The 19,384-nt window shown below is 39.6% G+C and overlaps 1 protein-coding gene across 1 annotated transcript in view; it reads left to right on the forward strand.

Annotated features, from left to right (window-relative positions):
- Window positions 1–10,128, forward strand: part of MSH3 (mutS homolog 3) — a 67,585-nt gene extending 57,457 nt beyond the window's left edge. Inside the window, exons 21-25 of the mRNA XM_048504355.1 lie at window positions 692–849; window positions 6,563–6,749; window positions 8,004–8,133; window positions 8,394–8,568; window positions 8,833–10,128. Of these exons, the coding sequence (XP_048360312.1) occupies window positions 692–849; window positions 6,563–6,749; window positions 8,004–8,133; window positions 8,394–8,568; window positions 8,833–8,956 (774 nt within the window). The 3' untranslated portion in view covers window positions 8,957–10,128. The remainder of the gene's footprint in view (window positions 1–691; window positions 850–6,562; window positions 6,750–8,003; window positions 8,134–8,393; window positions 8,569–8,832) is intronic.
- Window positions 10,129–19,384: the final 9,256 nt, after the last annotated feature.

Below are 19,384 nucleotides of genomic sequence, written 5' to 3' on the forward strand. Positions count from 1 at the left end.
GCAACTCTGATCAGGTAGAAAAATGAGACAACTTCTTATTAATAATAAGAAATATCTCAAGCCATATTTTAGGAATAGTATCTTTGTTCAGATCATTCCTATATGACTATAGTTCTCTAATGGCCTAGGGTGAGACAGTCTCAACCAGTTGGAAAAGGCACCTCCCTGGAGGCAGTCCGAGTTGTTAACCTTTTTTTACAACTCCTAGTGGGAGAGGCAGCTCCTTCAGTCTCCAAGGTTATTCCAGAAGCTGTGCAGTGCTCCCACAACTACAAAAAAAATACACTAACTCCAACAGCCAACAATTAAAATGAAACAGCACGAGAATAAGAGAAACAACAAAATGCCATTCTTTGTAGTCAACAAGAAAAATAGCTGTCTTGTGTTTTCCTGACACATGAAGTAGTCAGTCCCTCCCAACCGTCAGAATCACAGAGGGAGAATCTTAGAGTATGACCTTTTGTTTTTTCTATTGTTCTCTTACTGTTTCATTTTAATTGTTGGCAGTTGGAGTTATTATATTTTTTATAGTTGTGGCGGAGCTGCACAGCTTCTGGAATGGGCTGGGAAACCAAAACTGCTGGTTGTGACTGTCATGATGGGACCGTCATGATAAGGGAAGAAATATTCCATAATGTTGCTATTAAATAAACGATGAAAAGGGCTGTAATTATAGTGCTTCACTTTCTAGGAAGACAGTCAAAGGGCAATGATAATTACTGGGCCTAATATGGGTGGAAAGAGCTCCTATATAAAACAAGTTGCATTGATCACCATCATGGCACATATTGGTTCGTATGTACCAGCTGAGGAAGCATCTATTGGTATTGTGGATGGCGTATTCACCAGGTAAGCTATCAGGTTAAAGGTTTTTATGGTGTATTTAATAGATTTGAAATTACGTGTCTACTATTTCAGTCATTTATGTATTTGCACATACTTGCTGAATGTCTAAGTGTGTAGACTCATACCTTACGTATAATCAATTATGAACTTCCAAAGACTTAATGGTTCTTAAGAAAACAGGGAGAGCCCACTGACAGCCCCTCTCAATATTTTGTTTGTATGTGGATTCAGTGGACCGTCAGGGAAGCATAGTGGGAGATATGAAGTGGGAGGCAGAAAATTATGCCCCACTCCTAAGAAAACTTGTGCCCTTCAGAATATGGTTGATTATAGTCTAGTCAGAGAAAGTTTTAAGCCATAGTGATTACTGGAGGATTTGGAAACATGAAGACAATATTTACCAATTCAAAGGTTTAGATCTCTTCCATTGTTTGGGTAGAATATTTACTAGTTTTATTTAATTCTCATGATTCATTGTTTCTGTAGTCACTTGACATTATTACTTCCTCTCTTGCTCATACTAGATGAATTTTGGCTAAAGAATATGAGCCATAGCTTCCTCTTCTGTTCCTGAGGAGAAATGGAAGAAAAATTTATTTATTTAGATATTAATACTGAACTTTTCTCTCCAGAGTTCATCTTACATCAATACAAACATTCATTCTAAATAAATTAGCCAATAAAGTAGCAAACTGCATCTTGGACCAGTCCTTGATTTAGTAGCTGATCTGAATTGCACGCCTACAACTAAGGGCCAAGTGCTTTTTGACATTTACACTTCAGCTCATATCAAAAGATCACACCTCTGGTCATGCTCAAACCTTAGACTCGGAACTGGAAGAGAAAGCAAGAGGTTAGCAAACATATTAAACTGGCAACTAGGTTCCTTCCAATCTTCCTGTCTGTGGAAAAGGCTATCCTTACTGTGTGCTGACTGTGTACTAACTTTAAGTTGTTCTGGATCAGGATTCTTGTACGATCTGGTGTATCTTAAGGTGTTGAAATGTGGTGGGCCCCAGAAAATGGAAATTTCCAGTGTCCATTTGATCATTTCTGTATTTTGGACAAAAATCAATATATTTTATGTTATGAGACCTGAATTTTCCTCTCTACTGTAAACAAATAAGGATTTGATACTTCTTTGTGTGATCATATGCTTGCCCAGAAGGATTAAAAGTAGGGTGCTAAAATTACTTGAAGTATTTTGCACCAGTTCAAGGGAGAATTTCTTTTAATCACTGCACAAATATAGCTAGGATTTTATGGCATTAGTAAGGAATACTGCCATCAACTTCTTAGCAATAGGAGTTATCTCTGGTTTATAGTATTGACCTTTAAAAATAGCATTGCTGTTATTTTAGTGGTATTCACAAAATGTCATCATTACTCAAAATGTACAGGACTACATAAATAGTGCCTATTAAAGTATTGTTGGATATAGCAAGCCAGTTGAACTCTCCCCTGAAACATTAAATAGGTTTACAGGGTGGAACTTCACAAGACCACTGTATAGCAGCTCTAGTTCCCAGTGTTTGTACAAATGAGATTCATCATCTATCTCAAAAGATGTATGATATAAAGATGTAAGATGTTCCATTCCACTTACAAAGAGGTGTTACCCAGAGGCGTAAACCTAGGTGGTATCATCAGGATAGTATCCTGCTGATACAAGTTAGGTTTGGTGAAGTTTGGTTCAGGGGGTCCAAAGTTATGAAGCCCCAAAGGGGGTGCCCCATTTCCCATTGTTTCCAATGGGAGCTAATAGTAGATGGGGCTACCCTTTTGAGGGTTCATAACTTTGGACCCCCTGAACCAAACTTCACCAAACCTGGGTAGTATCATCAGGAGAGTCTCCTGAAGGTAGCCTGAAATTTTGGTACTGGTAACTTAAACATTGCTCCCCGATAGGCACCCTCAAATTTTCCCCAGATTCTCCCTTTAAATCCACCCCCTTTGGAGTGGATTTAAAGGAAGAATCTGGGCCCCCTAGATTAAAAAACATTGAAAGTATTGTTGAAGACTTTCACGGCCGGATTCAACTGGTTGTTGTGGGTTTTCCTGGCTGTTTGGCCGTGGTCAGCCTTGGAAAGAACTACAAGAAGGAAAGGACATATGATAGTCTGTGTGCACAGGTTTGAATAATGAAAACCACTGTTTTATGTTGGGGTAATTAACTACTTGTGTAATACACTTCTAAATAGATTACAAAATTCTTTTTGGGTTAGAACATGTGACTCCTATAAAGTCTTCTGTTAGTATAGAAAATCCTAATTTGGAAGAAAAATCTATTGGAGGAATTCTACACTGGGATAATCCAGTCCAAACTCTTTGTGTAATCAGTTTGCTTAGACTGGAGTAACTAAATAGGATTGCGCTGCTAGTCAGAAGGACTTATGAAGCCAATGCCGTTTCTCTCAAATGCGCTAAAAATATCTGACAGTTTCATTCTCTGGGCTGGAAGATAATGTAATGATCATCCCATTTCTGGTTTGATCCTGCCAGGGAAATTGAATCCTCTGAATTCTTCTTCTCCCCTCCCCCTTTATTACTGTGGTTGTACTTTCTCACTCTCTGTACCTTTGCTTCCTAGGCAATGCCTTATCAGCTCATTAGACACCTGCTGTTGTAGTTCTTGCAGTAGAGCAGAATGTTGGTTGTTTTGACCCCAGAGGAGGCTGTATTGTCTCTGGACCATGGGACTGGTGGGGTGCCATTCCCCCTTGGAAACTGATAGTCAGGGGTGATGTTGTGTGAGATGGGGGCGTGATGTGGGGTATTATGGAGGACGCTTGATTGCTTATGCTTTAGTTCTGGCAATAGAAGTCTACATGCTTATTCCTGATACTGTTTCATAATTTTAAAAAGTCATCTAAACACAGAGTCTCGTTATTGAACAGTCCAGGGGCACAAAAGATATACTTCAAAATGCTTCAAGTGAAATAGGTTTGATAGTATTGTCGAAGACTTTCATGGCCAGATTCAACTGGTGGGTTTTCCAGGCTGTGTGTCCGTGGTCTGGTGAATCTTGTTCCTAACGTTTCGCCTGCATCTGTGGTTGGCATCTTCAGAGGTGTATCACAGAGGGAAGTCTGTTACACACTGTGTCCAGTGAGAAGAGAATGTTTAGTGGGATATATATTGTCCATGTCCCAGAGTGGGAGACCAATCAGTATGAGTGGAACTTGCTATGCAAAGATGTGGTTGATAGTATTGTATTGTGGGTGGGGTTTTTCAGTCAAGGGAGTGATTCAGCAGCAGTATTGGTGAATGCAAATCCTGTGTTTGGGTGGAGTCGATTGTTCATGAACTTAGCATGCCCTTGGGGTTTGCTTTTGGTGTTTTTAAGTTCTGGTAGCCAAGCTTTGTTAATTCTCAGAGTCTCTTCTTTCCTGTTGAAGTTGTCTTGATGTTTGTGAATTTTAACCGCCTCCCTGTGCAGTCTGACATAGTAACCTTCTGAATTGTCCAGAATTTACAGGTTTGATAGATTTGATTAGATATGAGCCTGTACCTCCAAAATTATAATAAACGGAATTTTCCCGTTCTAAAAAGTTACAGTGATGCAAACTGCTGAGGGTTAGTGGTTTCTATAATCCTCCGTTTCTAAAACATATAAACATTCACATTTAAACAGTTTTACTATGCCCGAGAAACCATTTCTATTTGAGTGGTCATAACTGAACTAAACTGCAGTAAATCAGTTCAAGTGAAATTACTAATACAGGCACAAACAGCTAGTCTTCAGAGCAACAGAAATAATGTCATACATCTTGGAAGAGACCTTCAGAGTTGAACACTGCTGTTATTGACAAAAAAACAAGCTCTGTTTATGGATCAAAGAAAGTCAAAGAAACTAAACTGGATCAGAAAAGAACAGATTGCTTTTAACAACTGAACTGCAATCTGGGATAACAATTGTGTAAACATTCATATTTAGAATTAAATGAAAATTACCAGTATTACTAAAATAGTAATGATGTTGTTAGCCATTTTAGTTTGTCCTTTTTGTTTTTCCAACCACAGGTATGTTTGTGGTTTATAGAGCCTTGGCTGCTTGTACTGTTCTTTGGCTTGAGATAGGTTCTTCTGCTTAATGGCAGTAAACTTCTTGCACTGTGCCTGAAGTCCCTTGCCAGTTTATAGTGAAGCTATTTTTAAAGTACTACTCAAATTCAATAATCTAGCAGGGCAGTCCTATGTAGAACTACTCCATTCCACTCCCATTGATATTAGTACACTTAGAATTGAGTAAATCTGCATAGGATTGTGCTGAAAATAATTGAATAGACTTCAAATTCTCTGGGCAGCACTATACATGATGCTGGAGATTTATGATCAGACCCCCAGATGAGCATCTGTGGGGGACCTTTCACAATTGCTTCAAACCCTAGGGTGAAAACAGGAACAGTTTGGCTGTTTTCCTTCCCAGGGATAAATGCTTTTGGAGAAGGCATTTCTAATTGCAATAATACCACAAAAGGAAAAAGGAACTTCCCCTAATGCTGCAGCATTGTGCTGATCTATACTCCAGTCTTCCAGGGCTTTTTGCAGCTAAAATACTTGCAAGTGAATCCAACCCTTTTTCACAAGTAGTTTGGCCCTTATTTTTGACAGTATTTTAATACAGTGACTTGAGTAAAGTTACCAAATTGGCTGTGCTAAATCCTGAATTTCTCATTTTCAAAATCTTGGTCTGTGCAGTCCTTTGATGTTAGAGGCATAGTTACAGTCTGGTAAATATGTGTGCAACGTATTTGAAAAGATCTGTACTTATCTAATGAATGTTAAATGTCATCTGTCAGTTTATCAGAGTTGGACAAAACCTAGTCGATAAGCTGTTTGTCATACTTGGAAGAAATTTTTTTACAGGTTTTCCTAGAGCTGGATAAAAGAGAAATACCAATTCTCTTAGTAATACTTGTAGACAGGATGTTTTGAAAAAAAAAGTTTCTGTTAGTGTAGATAAATTTAACTAACCGTTAGGTTGATATCCACATTGATATAATTGACCTGGGTTGTTGCCTGGATATTCCCAGAATCTTGAAAACAAGGATTTGATAGGCAAAAGTGAATATCAAATTGTATTCTTTATTATTAAAAGTTACTCAAAACCTATCAAATTGTGCGTAAATTTACTGTTTTTGAATATTAGACAGGCAGAAGCATGTAACCTAGAACCAGTTCAAAGAACTATGAATTTTCATAATGTACGCATATATTCTTCAGTAGCCCAGTGAAGATTAGAAACCCTAGGAACACGTTGTTGTTGTTGTTGTTGTTGTTGTTGTTGTTGTTGTTGTTGTTTGTTTGTTTATTTATTTATTTAAGTATAAAGCCCCGCTCCCTGAAGGGCTCTGGGTGGTATACAACACAAATCACTAAACCAAACAATATATAACGTAAGACAACAATATAATCAAATAATACATTTAAATCCATTAAAATTCAGTAGCAGCATCTTAACCCACCCCATTTTTATTTATCGATGGGGTCCGGTTGAATACTCCTGGGAGGGGACCAGCAAATCGTTGGAGGTGGTAAGACAGATGGTACATGAAGCCATCAAAAGAGGGCGGGAAATTTTTTAAGGGAATTTTTATATTTAGGGAAAATGTACATAATTTTACAACATCATATTTGTAGTATTTGCCAAAACAATATAGATTTTTGTGTGTGTTTAGGTTGGGTTCAATAAATAGTCCTGTTTTGATTCCAGAATGGGTGCCACGGACAATATATTCAAAGGTCACAGTACATTTATGGAAGAACTGACAGATACAGCTGAAATAATTAGAAAAGCAACCTCACGTTCACTTGTAATTTTGGATGAACTTGGGAGAGGAACCAGCACACATGATGGAATTGCTATTGCATATGCTACGCTAGAATATTTTATTAAAGATGTAAGTAGAACAGACTTGGGTGTATAAATGAATGGCTCTAGATGATACACACAGAACACTTTTAGCAATGCTTGATAGTTGCAGAAATAAAACATTTATTTAGTTGTTTGCATTTTTAGCTAATGTAATTCAAGAATGTGAACAGTTTTCATTTAAAAATATCAAATAATCAAATTAATTTAAGTAAAACGCACAGAAAACTGCTTCTCTGAAGTATCCTAAATAAATAAATATATCATAAATAAACAATTAGCCTCCTTGAATCTATTTTGCAACATTTCTGAAAGATTCTCAGGCTTGGATGTTAGCAAATGAGTTTCAAGGAAGTTGCTGTACTGAATGTGATTTTTTTTAAGTTTCTGAAGTTATATTACAGTATAGTTACTACATCTAAGTGCTCGTTGTCAGTCTATGTTGTGATTCATATACAGCTTCAATGTATATTTTGTTTATTTAGTGGGGCACAGGACCAAGCCTTAGATTAGTGGACCCTTTCCCAGCCACAGCTATGTGTAGACCTAGAATATGACCAGTAAATGGCTAAGTAGACAATGGCTCATTCCGCACATGCAGAATAATGCACTTTCAAACTGCTTTCAGTGCTCTTTGAAGCTGTGCGGAATAGCAAAATCCCCTTCAAACAGTTGTGAAAGTGGTTTGAAAACGCATTATTTTGCGTGTGTGGAAGGGGCCAATCATTTAGGTAGGCAGTTTACAGTTTGCGCTGAATAACTTACTGTCCAAAGTACCTTAACTATGAGATGAAGCTCATAAATCCTTTCTTGTATTCCATCCGCTCTTCTCCATACGCAAATAGATTGCATAGGTGTACTTAGACATTTACAAGTTATATTCAAGATTCAGTAGATGGTACAGGAGGGGCACAGGGGAAGATGGCTGACTTGGGGTAGTGGCTGACTTGGGGTAGTATTTTTAAACTTCCATGGACAGCTGCTGAAGCAAACTCCAGACTTTTATGGCAGCTTTTTGACATACTATGGCTGCTGCCAGAACATGGACATTGAAATTGTGGTAGCATGGAACCCATTCAGAGGCTGAAGAAACTAAATTGGATGAAAAGGGGGAAAATAACTGTGCTGTCAGTGTACTGGTGACATACTACATTTTATCTGTTAACCTTATATATTGGAAGCGGGGGGGGGGGGGTGTTATTCAGGCCTTCTAGAGATGTCCTGTTAGAAATGAAATCCCAACATGTATATTTTCAAATCATGAGATATTTTATTTTTCTAGGTGGGTTCACTGACATTGTTTGTCACCCATTATCCCCCAGTGTGTGAGTTAGAAAGGGTCTATCCAAGTCAGACTGGGAATTACCATATGGCTTTTCTGATAAATGAAGAGGATCGTGAAGCAGAAAGGGGTATGATATCAAAATTATCTGATGGGTAGGTTCATTCTAATAGTACCTGAATGCTAATGTAGTGTTTGGCTGTTGATCTCAACTTATTTGTCTTTGGTACATGATTGTATATAAGGCTATCCAAGCTTTGATTTCTAGGAAACATTTGAGCAAAGTGCTGAGAAACATAAAGGACTGTTTGTGTTAGGTAGTTGAAGAGCAAAATGTTAAAGTGGAATTCTTTATGGTATATTAAAACAAAAAAATATTTCTTTTTCTAGCAACTGATCATGAAGAAATCCCTGGATTTGTCACTTTCCTTTATCAAATAACAAGAGAGGTTGCTGCAAGCAGTTATGGGCTAAATGTTGCCAGACTAGCAGATGTTCCTGATGAAATTCTTAAGAAGGCAGCTCACAAATCGAAAGAACTGGAGAGATTAATGAATATGAAAAGGTTAGAGAATACTTGATTCACAACCTTGTTGATAATAAAACTTTCAAATGAAACAAAAATTTATGATTAAAATTTTGCCATTGAAATAGAAAATGTTATATCCGCGCAGAAACATGCTTCCTGGGATCCAAGGGCTTCAATTTATTGAGTAAAGAATCCACCTCTGTCCTTTACTGTGTATGATCTATGCTACTGAGATATTTTAAATGCTAATTAATGATCTCTAAGTGGCTTTCTAATGCTGATCTTTGTGTTGCTTTTTAGGAAAAGGCTGATGTCATTTGCTAGATTATGGAATGCTAATGATGCTAGAGATCTGCAAAAATGGAAAAGTATGTGTGAAACAGAAGTTGATGGAACCAATGGCAAAAATGATAATACTTGTTGAATGAAGACTGAATTGACATAGAATGTTTAAAATTTACCATACAAAAGAATTTATAAGTAGCATTTAAAATTTCTTAACATGAACAAGTAGACTTAGAATTAAGTGGCTAACAGCTGGTTCTCATGGTCATTTTTAAATCGTTTAAACCATTTCAGGGAAGCAATTATGTGGAACAGCAAACCATGTGAAGTGTTGCTGCTTTTATCTTCTAAATGTCTTTTCATACTAGGCTGAAATGGCACTTCCATGACAGATTGATGTTCACACGCAAGGACAATTTTATCTAGAAAAATCTACAGTGTGAAAGACTCTTTTTTCCAAATGTATTGGAAGCTTTGTGCTTCTCCTTTATTTATGGTTTTTGAAAATGTTTTCTTAATGTACATTGGATGTATTTATTGAAATAGAATTATGGTCTCCCATATTTACTTTCCAAATATAGGCTGATTTTATCAACTTTATTTCCAGCCTTTACACATAGTAATTTACTTCAGGTAAAACACAGCTTTTTGTATTTGCTGAAGTTTACTGTCATTATTTGCTGAAATCATGTTTGTCAATTGCAGAAAAAGATTTTTCAATTAATAGAATAGATCTCACAGAAGAGCTGATAGAAGATGATGGTTGAGCTGACCCTTCCTCGCCTATCCATTTTTCCAGTAATTTGTTGCTTGTGCCAGAAACCCACTCTGTGAATCAGAAGACCATTGTGAACAAAATCCACCACTGTACAAGGGGCTGCTGCAAAGGTGGAAATTTGAATTAGATTGCCTCTGCCACCAACAGTGATTTCTCCTTCCTAACTGCAGCCTCTTGAAATATCTTGCCCCTCTAAGGATTTTCAGGACAATCAGCAAGTTTGGGGGGAAGGGGCAAGCAGGAAAAGGTCTGTTCACTAACACCTTTTTTTGCAAGATCCAACTCAACAGCTTTTTAAAAAGTTGCAATTTGCTTATTAAAATAATTTATATTTATAAATAATCATTTCTACCTGAAATCAATGAAATTAAAGCATAGAATTGTATTTGTTTGTGATTTAATGGATGCAGATGTTTTATATTACCATACTTTTTAATGGACATAGGCTCCCAGCTGACATTCTTGTCTTTCTCATAAAATACATTGTGGGCAGATCACTGATCTTTCTCACAAAAGTCTTCTAGGATATAAAATTCCATGTATTTATTCTTGTCCATAATGCTACCTGTTCCGCACGCTGGGACCTGCATCTGCACCTGGCCCGCCCACCCTAGCAGAGGGCGGGGGAGTGAAGGAAGGAAGGGGTGGGATGCAAGGGAGGGGAGGGAGTGAGGGGTGGCATGCAAGGGAGGGGAGGGAATTGCATCTTCTACTCATGAAGATGACTTTGGAAATACAAAGATAACATGTGCATGTGGAGTTTGCCAAGAGCAGTAAGAATGGGAATCATTTATGAGATCTAAAGATTATCAAACAGTCTGCCTATTGGTTATTTAAAATGCTTGTTAAATAAAATATAACCGGACAATGGATGCTTGGATGCATATATGATCAAAACTTCTGATGAATTTTTAATAGAAAACACTGGGATAATATCTCTTAATTTGTGGCTCCCGAATGCAAGGGTTCCAAAGAGCTGTGGGTAAAGTTTCAGTGCCTAGGAACTTTCAGTAACAACTTGGAGTTTCTGAGGCATACTACTGTTACCAAAAATAGAGGGGTTTGCTCCCCTTCTAGAGTGGGGAATTAGCAGGAGCAGCTGTTTTGCCTTTGCAAGAGCTGAATAAACCAGGGATCTTTTCCAACTATGTTTACCAGAATCCTTCAAGAAATCCGCAGGAGATTAATAAAATTTAACAAATGTATTTGGGGATAAATTTATTTGGGGGTACACACACACGCACATCAAAGCAGAGAATTCACACAGGCCTAAAATATATATAGTGTTGAGGGGAAAGATTTGGAGATAGTTTTGGGGATGTAAAGGGCAATATGTTACCAGATCGTGGAGAGACTTGGATCTGAGAAACAGATCAGCAGCCTACGCTGAGCTCTGAGGAAGAAGACCATGTTGGGGACAGTTTTACTAGACAAAGAGGTGTTCAAATAATACTGAACAGTGACTGTTGGGAGAGGAGGCTCTTTATATCCAAAAATGAGTCCTGGGGATATGCTGATAGACCTGAGCTCCTGAGACAAAGAGCAAGGCTGGATATCCAGAGAAGGGACCAAAAGAAAGATTAACTTAAGTGTTGGCAAATGGGCTAGGTGCTTGACTTGATGTGCGAAGCTAGGAGTGGCAGGATGAAATTAGTGTTTTAGGGGGTGAAGTTGATGAAATAACAGCTTCAAGGCAAAAACACTTGGTTTCAGGAGAGATTAGTCAGGAAGCTGAAAATGAGATTAGTATTTTAAGGCAAATTTCAGATAGGAACTTCACTGATGAATGGGTTTTGTTTATTTAAACAGTAGGGCTGGGGATTGGGAACTGTTTCCCAGCTGGAAGGCATTGTTCCTCTTAATCCATTCAAGAGGAGGTGTGGTAAGGTCTTTTAAATCATTGATGTGGGCAGTTCCAGACTGGCTGGCTGTCCTTATAAGCGACACTGACAAATGCAAGGGATGGGCTTCTTACTAACGTGGCCAAGCATCACCAGGGCACTCTGCAAGACTGGCGGCGTAGGTTACAAAAACATGTCATCCCCAACCACCATGTATTAGCCTGGTAACACAACTGTAACCCACCTTTTCCCAAGACTTATGTGGTGTTAAAAAAAACTAAAAATGGCTCATTAGGATGCCTCTTGCAGCATGAATTACTAGTCAAAGGAAAGTCCTGCAAGGGCTGCTGAACAAAGAATTCCTTGGGATGACAGCCTTTGGATGACAATATACATACCACTACTATAATGTAGGCTTTGTTATGCTGTAATGAAAAAAACAGCAGTTTTATTTGTAATTGATGGAAAGAAACATTTTTGGCAGGGAAACTGCTGAGGTTATTGTTTGCGCAGGTAACATAAAACACAGTATGTTAAGTACATGTTTCAAGTCCTGAGAGACATTTGACAATATTGTGCCTTGATAAAAATCCAGATGCTGTAATATCAAAGCTGCAAAAATAATTTTATATTACGTTATAGGATTGCTAATTTACTATTTTTCCTCATTGCAAATAGCTATCACAAGCTGATACAACACAGTTGCACCAGTATGTGATTTTTATACTGTAGCCTACTCTAAAAATGCAGTGATCTGAGTTAGTATCCACTTGTATTAGGAATGAACTATTTCACATTAACAGATCACATATTTTAATGTTATTTCACATTTAATTTTTTTTGCTTGCAAATAGTGCCTCACCTTCAGGGTGAGAAGGATCTAGCATACCATATGCCAGCTATGCAAGGTTGTTAGAATAGATATTAAATGCTGTGTTCTCCCGCAGTCTGAAGCGGTGCCTTCCATTCATTCTTTTCTTAGCATCATACCACTTAATTCTATTATGTGTACTTTGTGTGCATTTGTGTGCACTTTTCAAGTGTAGGTTCTCTTGAAGCATGAAGGCACCATGGTGCATAAATTATTTTGCTCTCTCAAGAACTTCATAGAAGTAATAATTATTTATAAATAATTTCCAAGAAATAGGGACATGATTGACCTACAATACTTACCCATGATAATAAAAATTAACAAGGAGTTTCAGTATTGACTTCCCCCATTATTTATTTCCCTTCTCAGGCAGCCCCTGTAGCCTGTCTCCTTTTTCTGCTTCTTTCCCAACCAAAAGTCAACTTATCTTTATTTGCACTCCTATCTTCAGCTTTCCCTTCCCCTATGCCTCCAGCAGCTTCTGTCTGGGAAAAATCTGAGCTAATTGTACACAGTTGCCAAGTCCAGTTGTGTGAGTGGTGAGTCTCCAGGGGTTGCCACTGGACCTGCCTTTAGCAAGTCCTCTTTTATTGGGGGACTGGACCGTTTCCAGGGTTGTTTGGGCTCCAAAGGCACAGAAACCAAAGCTTAGAAGGCTCAGCAATATTGTTGTGGTTGCCTAGCAACTTTCAAAATAGCTGCAAAGTTCAGCATTGCTTTCTTCAAGCTACACATATTTTATAGAGTTTTAATCTGGTTTTTTATTTTAGATTTGTATGTGTGTGAAAACCTGGACCTTATTTCAGGTTTGTAGAGAAACCTCCCCTATTTATCCTGAGCTCCATTTTGTTGATCTATTGATCCACTCTATGGCCAGGTTTGAAATTAGGTATATTATGACGTACAGGTGTTAAACTAGCCATAGAATTACATACTTTTTACTGTGTAATTTCAGTAATAAATAATTTTTACAGCATTTAGGAACAGATGTTTTTCCAGTGGTTCGCAGGGTACTGGAGTCCAGGCTGCTGGCAGAAGTGTCCCCTCCTAGATGCAGGCAGAGTCATGAACTTTTCCTCTGCTGAAGTAAGTAGGGATTCTTCCCAGACAGGACATTGTGAGATTGCTCTATTTAGCTCCACTCCAGTTAATTTTATTGTTTTTTCCCTTCTGTCCTGTTTCTTTACTCTCTTTCCTTCTTTTCTCCCAAACCCTAAATGGGATGGCAACCTCCTCAGCTCTGAAAGCTCAGAGGCTCCACTGGAAGCAGCCTGCCTTCCTCTGGAGTCTCTCAACATGAAGAGACAAATGGTGACTGAGAGCTGACATCATTTACACAAGGCCGGTAGGCACCATGACTGTGGCAGCTCCAGCTGACCTTGAAGGCTGCAGCTAAGCCAAAGCATTGACAGCAAGCCTGAAAGGCCCACCTAAGGTTCATAATCATGGCAGCAAGAGACCAGCAATCAAGCTCAGCTTTCAGATGCTCCCAAATCCACTCTGCAGAGATCAGGCACAGCTCCAGTAGCAGCTGCCACCCACCCTCTCCCCTTCATCACAAGAAAAGGCCTGACGAAAGCTCATGTGAATCATTGTGGGGGGCGGGGGGAGGAGGAATGAAGTGATGGGGACAGAATTAAAATGGTGAGTGCAGGACTGGTGCCCTGCTCATGAGTCCCACTTTGGCCATACTAAAGACTTGCCATTACAAAAAGTCTCCAATGAAGGCTCTCTTCAGATGCATCTGAGGAAGATGCTCAGGCTAACCTCTCCTGGATCAAGCAAGAAATGGCCGAAAAAGTGCAATCTTCACTTGCAGCAGTGGCGTAGGAGGTTAAGAGCTCATGTATCTAATCTGGAGGAACCGGGTTTGATTCCCAGCTCTACCACCTGAGCTGTGGAGGTTTATCTGGGGAATTCAGATTAGCCTGTACACTCCCACACATGCCAGCTGGGTGATCTTGGACTAGTCACAGCTTCTCGGAGCTCTCTCAGCCCCACCTACCTCACAGGGTGTTTGTTGTGAGGGGGGAAGGGCAAGGAGATTGTAAGCCCCTTTGAGTCTCCTACAGGAGAGAAAGGGGGGATATAAATCCAAACTCTTCTTCAATTACCTGGTCCAAGCAGGACTTCAAAGCAAGTTACTTAGAATGGGATCTGCATGAAAAGTATCAGAAATACAAGTTGATAGGTCTCTCCCTTTAATGGAGACAATACATTCGACAATAAATTATTATCTATCCAAATGTTTATCTCTCACTACTGGTTAGACAAGTTGGCATCCTGAGATGCTACCTTCTGTGGGATGGTCCCACAACAAGTAATGGCTAATCAATAGTGTAATAGTCTTACTCTGTGGGGGGATGGCGTTTCTATATCTCAGTAGTCTGCACAACCCTGGGAACCACCAGAGAATAGAAAATGTCTTTTCACTTACTGCCAATTTTCCTTCTTGGTGGTTCCATAGTGCTTCCTTATTGAAGACACTGAAATGGTAGAATCATCTAAATGAGAGGTTCCAGTTGGATTCTTTGGGGTGAGATGTGTGGTCTCACTTCAAGCCTAGGCAGTTTGAGAAGGTAAGTCCTTTTCCTCACCAATTGTCTTGTTGTGAGTGTTTATTTTCTATCTATGTCTGTATAACAAAACCAGTTAGATTTTCAGTATTGGGACAGTTGTGTCATTGGTAACTTGAGTTATTATTTAGGGTTGGTTCAGATCCTTCTGGGAAGCTTGGAAGCAGAGAAGAAAGTCCTTCTGTTGTAGTCAGAGAAAAGCACACAGCCGCACAGCCCTTCCTGATTCAGGGAGGAGTCTGAACTGTAGCACCCTAGAACCATGCAGAAGGAAAATGCATGGTAAGTGAACATAAATGTTCCATTAAATAAAGCTCAAATATTCGTGTTCTAGAAAGTAAATCTATCATATTGACTGCCAAGACTTTTAATATTGCAACATAATTTTAATACATTTTCTGATGTTGTACATGTATAATGAATCAGAACATTTGTCCATTGAGGTCAGTATGGCCTATTCAGGCTGGCAGCAGCTCTCCAGGGTGTCAGGGAGGTCTTGCACATCACATATCACCTTTTCCTTTTATCTGGAGATAGCAGGGACAGAACTTCGGATTTTCTGCATCCAAAGCAGATGCTCTACCATTTAGCCACAGCCCCTCCAGGTGTCATTTAGAGAAAAATATACATATGAAAACATACTCTAACAAGAATTAAGGTGCTGAATACATTCATGAAATCTTCAACTTATATAAATCTGTCCTTTTTTATGTTTTGTTCTTTAAATATATATTATGAATCGGTATAATATGAACTGATATAACAATAAATAACAATAAATCTAAAACAACAAACCACAGATTTCTTTAAACTTCTGACATCTAGACCTGATAAATTGTATAGTGCAATACATGGAATCTACTATAAATATTTCCTGTTGCGTATCTGTAGACATTACTTAGGGCTTAGTAATTACCATTAATTACTTCTTCGGTTTTGCTACATTACTTTAAAATTAAACTAGGGAGAAAAATGTAACACAGAGGGAATTAAAATCTGACATGCAACTGAAGTTTCTCTCTGATTCAAGTAGCAAATTAATTCTGCACAACTGTAACAAAATATGTCTGCCAATAAAATGTCATTCAGTTTCCACATCTTTATGTGAAAGTAAGTTGCGTTTTTGTCATGTTAGATCATTATATCACTGATAGACATTACAAACTAAACTAGTCATAGCTACATGTTCTATGCTACCGTGTCAATTTCTAAAGACAGCCTTGACTACTTTTGTCATACTTCAGTATCACTCAGTTGCTATAGTACAACCTCTCCTGAGCTTTATGATGATTCCTTGCAAATGGATAGTAGTTTTACAAAGTTTTAAAATAAATTTGAAATAATTAAGTGGAACACCCCCACCCCCAAGTACTGTATTATATTACAGACTCACATGCGTTTTTAGATAAGAATTGCATGTTCTCAGTCACACTTGATTTTCAGTGATTATGTTGGTCTTCATTGAGGTGAGACTTGCTGAAAATTACTCTTAAAATTACTCAGGACTCCATTTTGTAATTTGGGTGGGGGCGGGCTAGGGACGTTCCCATCTTCCACTTGGCTTTTGTCCCAGGAATGCAGTAACTTACTTACGCCTCTAAAGCATGTGGTGTAAGTAACTTTTTTCAATGCAGTTTTCTAGGGGGCAGCAGGGTCCCCCCCCCCCCACTGCTTGGTGCACTGCCCAGAGCTCCGTTGGAGGCAATGTGGTGCCACCTTCGCAACCAGTACAGAGCACGTCCCCCATCTGGGTTGGACTGTTAAATGTTTGTTTCAATTCTGGATTTATTTATTTATTTTGCCCTCGAATCACATATGACTTATGGCAACTCCTAGTGGGGGTTTCAAGGAAAGAGACGTTCAGAGATAGTTCACTGTTGCCTGCCTCCACATCATGACCCTGGTATTCCTTGGAGGTCTCCCATCCAAACAATTTCCAGAGTCAGCCTTGCTTAGTTTCTGAATTCTGCCAAGGTCAGGCTAGTCTGAGCCATCCAGATCTGGATGTTTAATCCTCAGCAAAACCTGCAAAGATTTTTAAGTATTTTTATTGCCCGGGCTTATGTAACATATTCTAAAGTTTCATAGACATACAAAGGCTTTTCTTCTGCCTATGTACTAAAAAAGATTTTTCTCCTCTGAGTAATGGAAAATTAGAAAGCAGCTATTGTCCAAATCTACTGAAAAGTTTTTGCATGTAGAAGAATGTATATTTATAGAATTGCTCATACTGAAGTGTTTACTTTGTTATGTAATTGACAAAGTCATTAAACAGAAGATTAACTGTTTAAGCAGGTTTACACTTCAATCCTAAATATTTTTGCTTTGATAAATCAGACACTGAAGAAGAAGAGTTTGGATTTATATCCCACTTTTTTTCATAAGGTGTCTCAAAGCAGCTTACAAATTCCTTCTCTTCTTCACCCTGCAACAGGTACCTTGTGAGGTCATTCGGGCTGAGAGACTTGCCAGAGAATTGTGATTAGGCCCAAGAAACAAATCCAGTTCACCAGATAAGTCTGCTGCTCACGTGGAGAAGTGGAGAATCAAACCCAGTACTCCAGATTAGAGTCCACTGTTCTTAACCACTACAGGACACTGGCTTTTAAAATGTCAATTACAATACTATTTCAAAGTACTCTGCAGTTAGGACCCTGCCACCAGTCAGAGACACTTGTGGTATTGCCAAAAGAAGCAGATGTTGACTGCTGAATCTTAAAAGATAGAATACATGTTTGTCATAGGCAACCAGTTTTTAAAAATTAATTTTAAAAAACCCTTTTGTTTGATACAGTTAATACAACAATACATACAGACCCATAATGGCATAGGCCAGTGATGGCGAACCTTTTTGAGACCGAGTGTCCAAATTGCAACCCAAACCCCACTTATTTATTGCAAAGTGCCAACACATTTAACCTAAATGCTGAGGTTTTAGTTTAGAAAAAAACAGTTGGCTCCCTCTTCCTCTGCCCCACCCACTCGAGCAGGGGCCACCCTGCTCTAGCCTCCAGCAAGTCCCACGCGCACTGCTCTGTGCCTCTCTAGCACCTCTGCCTCCTCTGCGCTCCCTCCCCCCAGGCAGCAGCCACCCAGAGCACAGGCACCAGGCCTGCCAGCCGAGTCCTCCCTGCTCACTGCGGTGCACGCACATTGTGCTCAGTGGCCCAGGTCAGCCTAGATGTGTGTGTGTGTGTGGGGGGGGTGATTTTCCGCCCCCCACATGATGAACTCTGTGTGCGTGCCCACAGAGAGGGCTTCGAGTGCCACCTCTGGCACCCGTGCCATAGGTTCGCCATCACTGGCATAGGCTATCTATACCCAGAACCATTCTCAGATCACTTTCATGGTGGTCAGAGGGGGTCTAACCTGTTCCAAGATACAGACTTCAGTATGTACACTCATGATATCCAGTTATTTTGAAGTTTTATTTTGAAGTGACAATGAAGTTTTATATCAACAAACCAGAAAAGTCGGGCTTATTAACACTGTGCAGAGAGGTCACACACATTTAGCAATGGTCACAAACATTTAGCAAAAGAATATCTCCCTCCAAACAGCAGGACAGTCCACCATCCCAGCGTATGGACTCAGTAAAGAGGCAAGACCAGACCATGAGTGGTCTCTTAGTGATCACTACATGCAAACAACTTTTGAAGAATGGGGATGCCTTCAGGTGGACTGCTTTGCTTTGGCAATCAATACCACGAGTCCCCTATTCTGCTCTTGAACACAGGCTGCATGGGGAATGCTTTCCCATTCCATTGGGTGGTTTGGGTCCTGTTTTGTGCTTTCTCCCCATTTGCCATTCTACATAAGGTCATTGTCAAACTCACCACAGAAAAATCCAACTGTATACTTATAGCTCTTTTTTTGACCTAGGAGAGTTTGGTTTGCACAGTCTGTCATCTTTCAAAAGGCAGACACAAGGCACCACTGCTGGCAAAAGTCCTGTTTCACATATACTTTTCCCACCATGACATGAGGTCCCTTCAACTCACAGCATGGCTCATACACAACTGTTTTTGATAGAGTTGTTCAGACAGAAAGGCATTCATACATGCAAGGGTGTAGCTTTATAAAACAGTGTCTGGGGCTAATCCTGGGGGTTGTGTCCCACCTAGCCTCACCCTGCCACCAAAATCCATGTGGAATTTGGAAGTGGGCCCAGCCCCACCCCCAGTCTTCATTTGGAGATCAGAGGTGAGCCCATTTGATGCTGGCTTCAGCTTGCCCAGGGCTAGCATTAAACTGCAGGCTTCCAGCCTGCAATTTAAAGCTCGATCCAAGGCTCTCTGGAGCTCGGGGATGGAGACAACAGTATAAAGCTAGAGCTGCTCAGACCCTGGTGCTCAGTATGACCCAGGCCTCAGATGGGCTTGGATCAAGCTTTAAACTGCAAGCTGAAGCCAGCATCAAACAGGCCCACCCTACCCCCAATCTCCAGTGAAGATCAGGGGTGGCATGAGCCAGCTGGTCCTACTCCCAAACTCTATGTGGA

Source organism: Sphaerodactylus townsendi, linkage group LG07, assembly GCF_021028975.2.
Source record: "Sphaerodactylus townsendi isolate TG3544 linkage group LG07, MPM_Stown_v2.3, whole genome shotgun sequence".
Classification (NCBI taxonomy): Eukaryota; Metazoa; Chordata; class Lepidosauria; order Squamata; family Sphaerodactylidae; genus Sphaerodactylus; species Sphaerodactylus townsendi.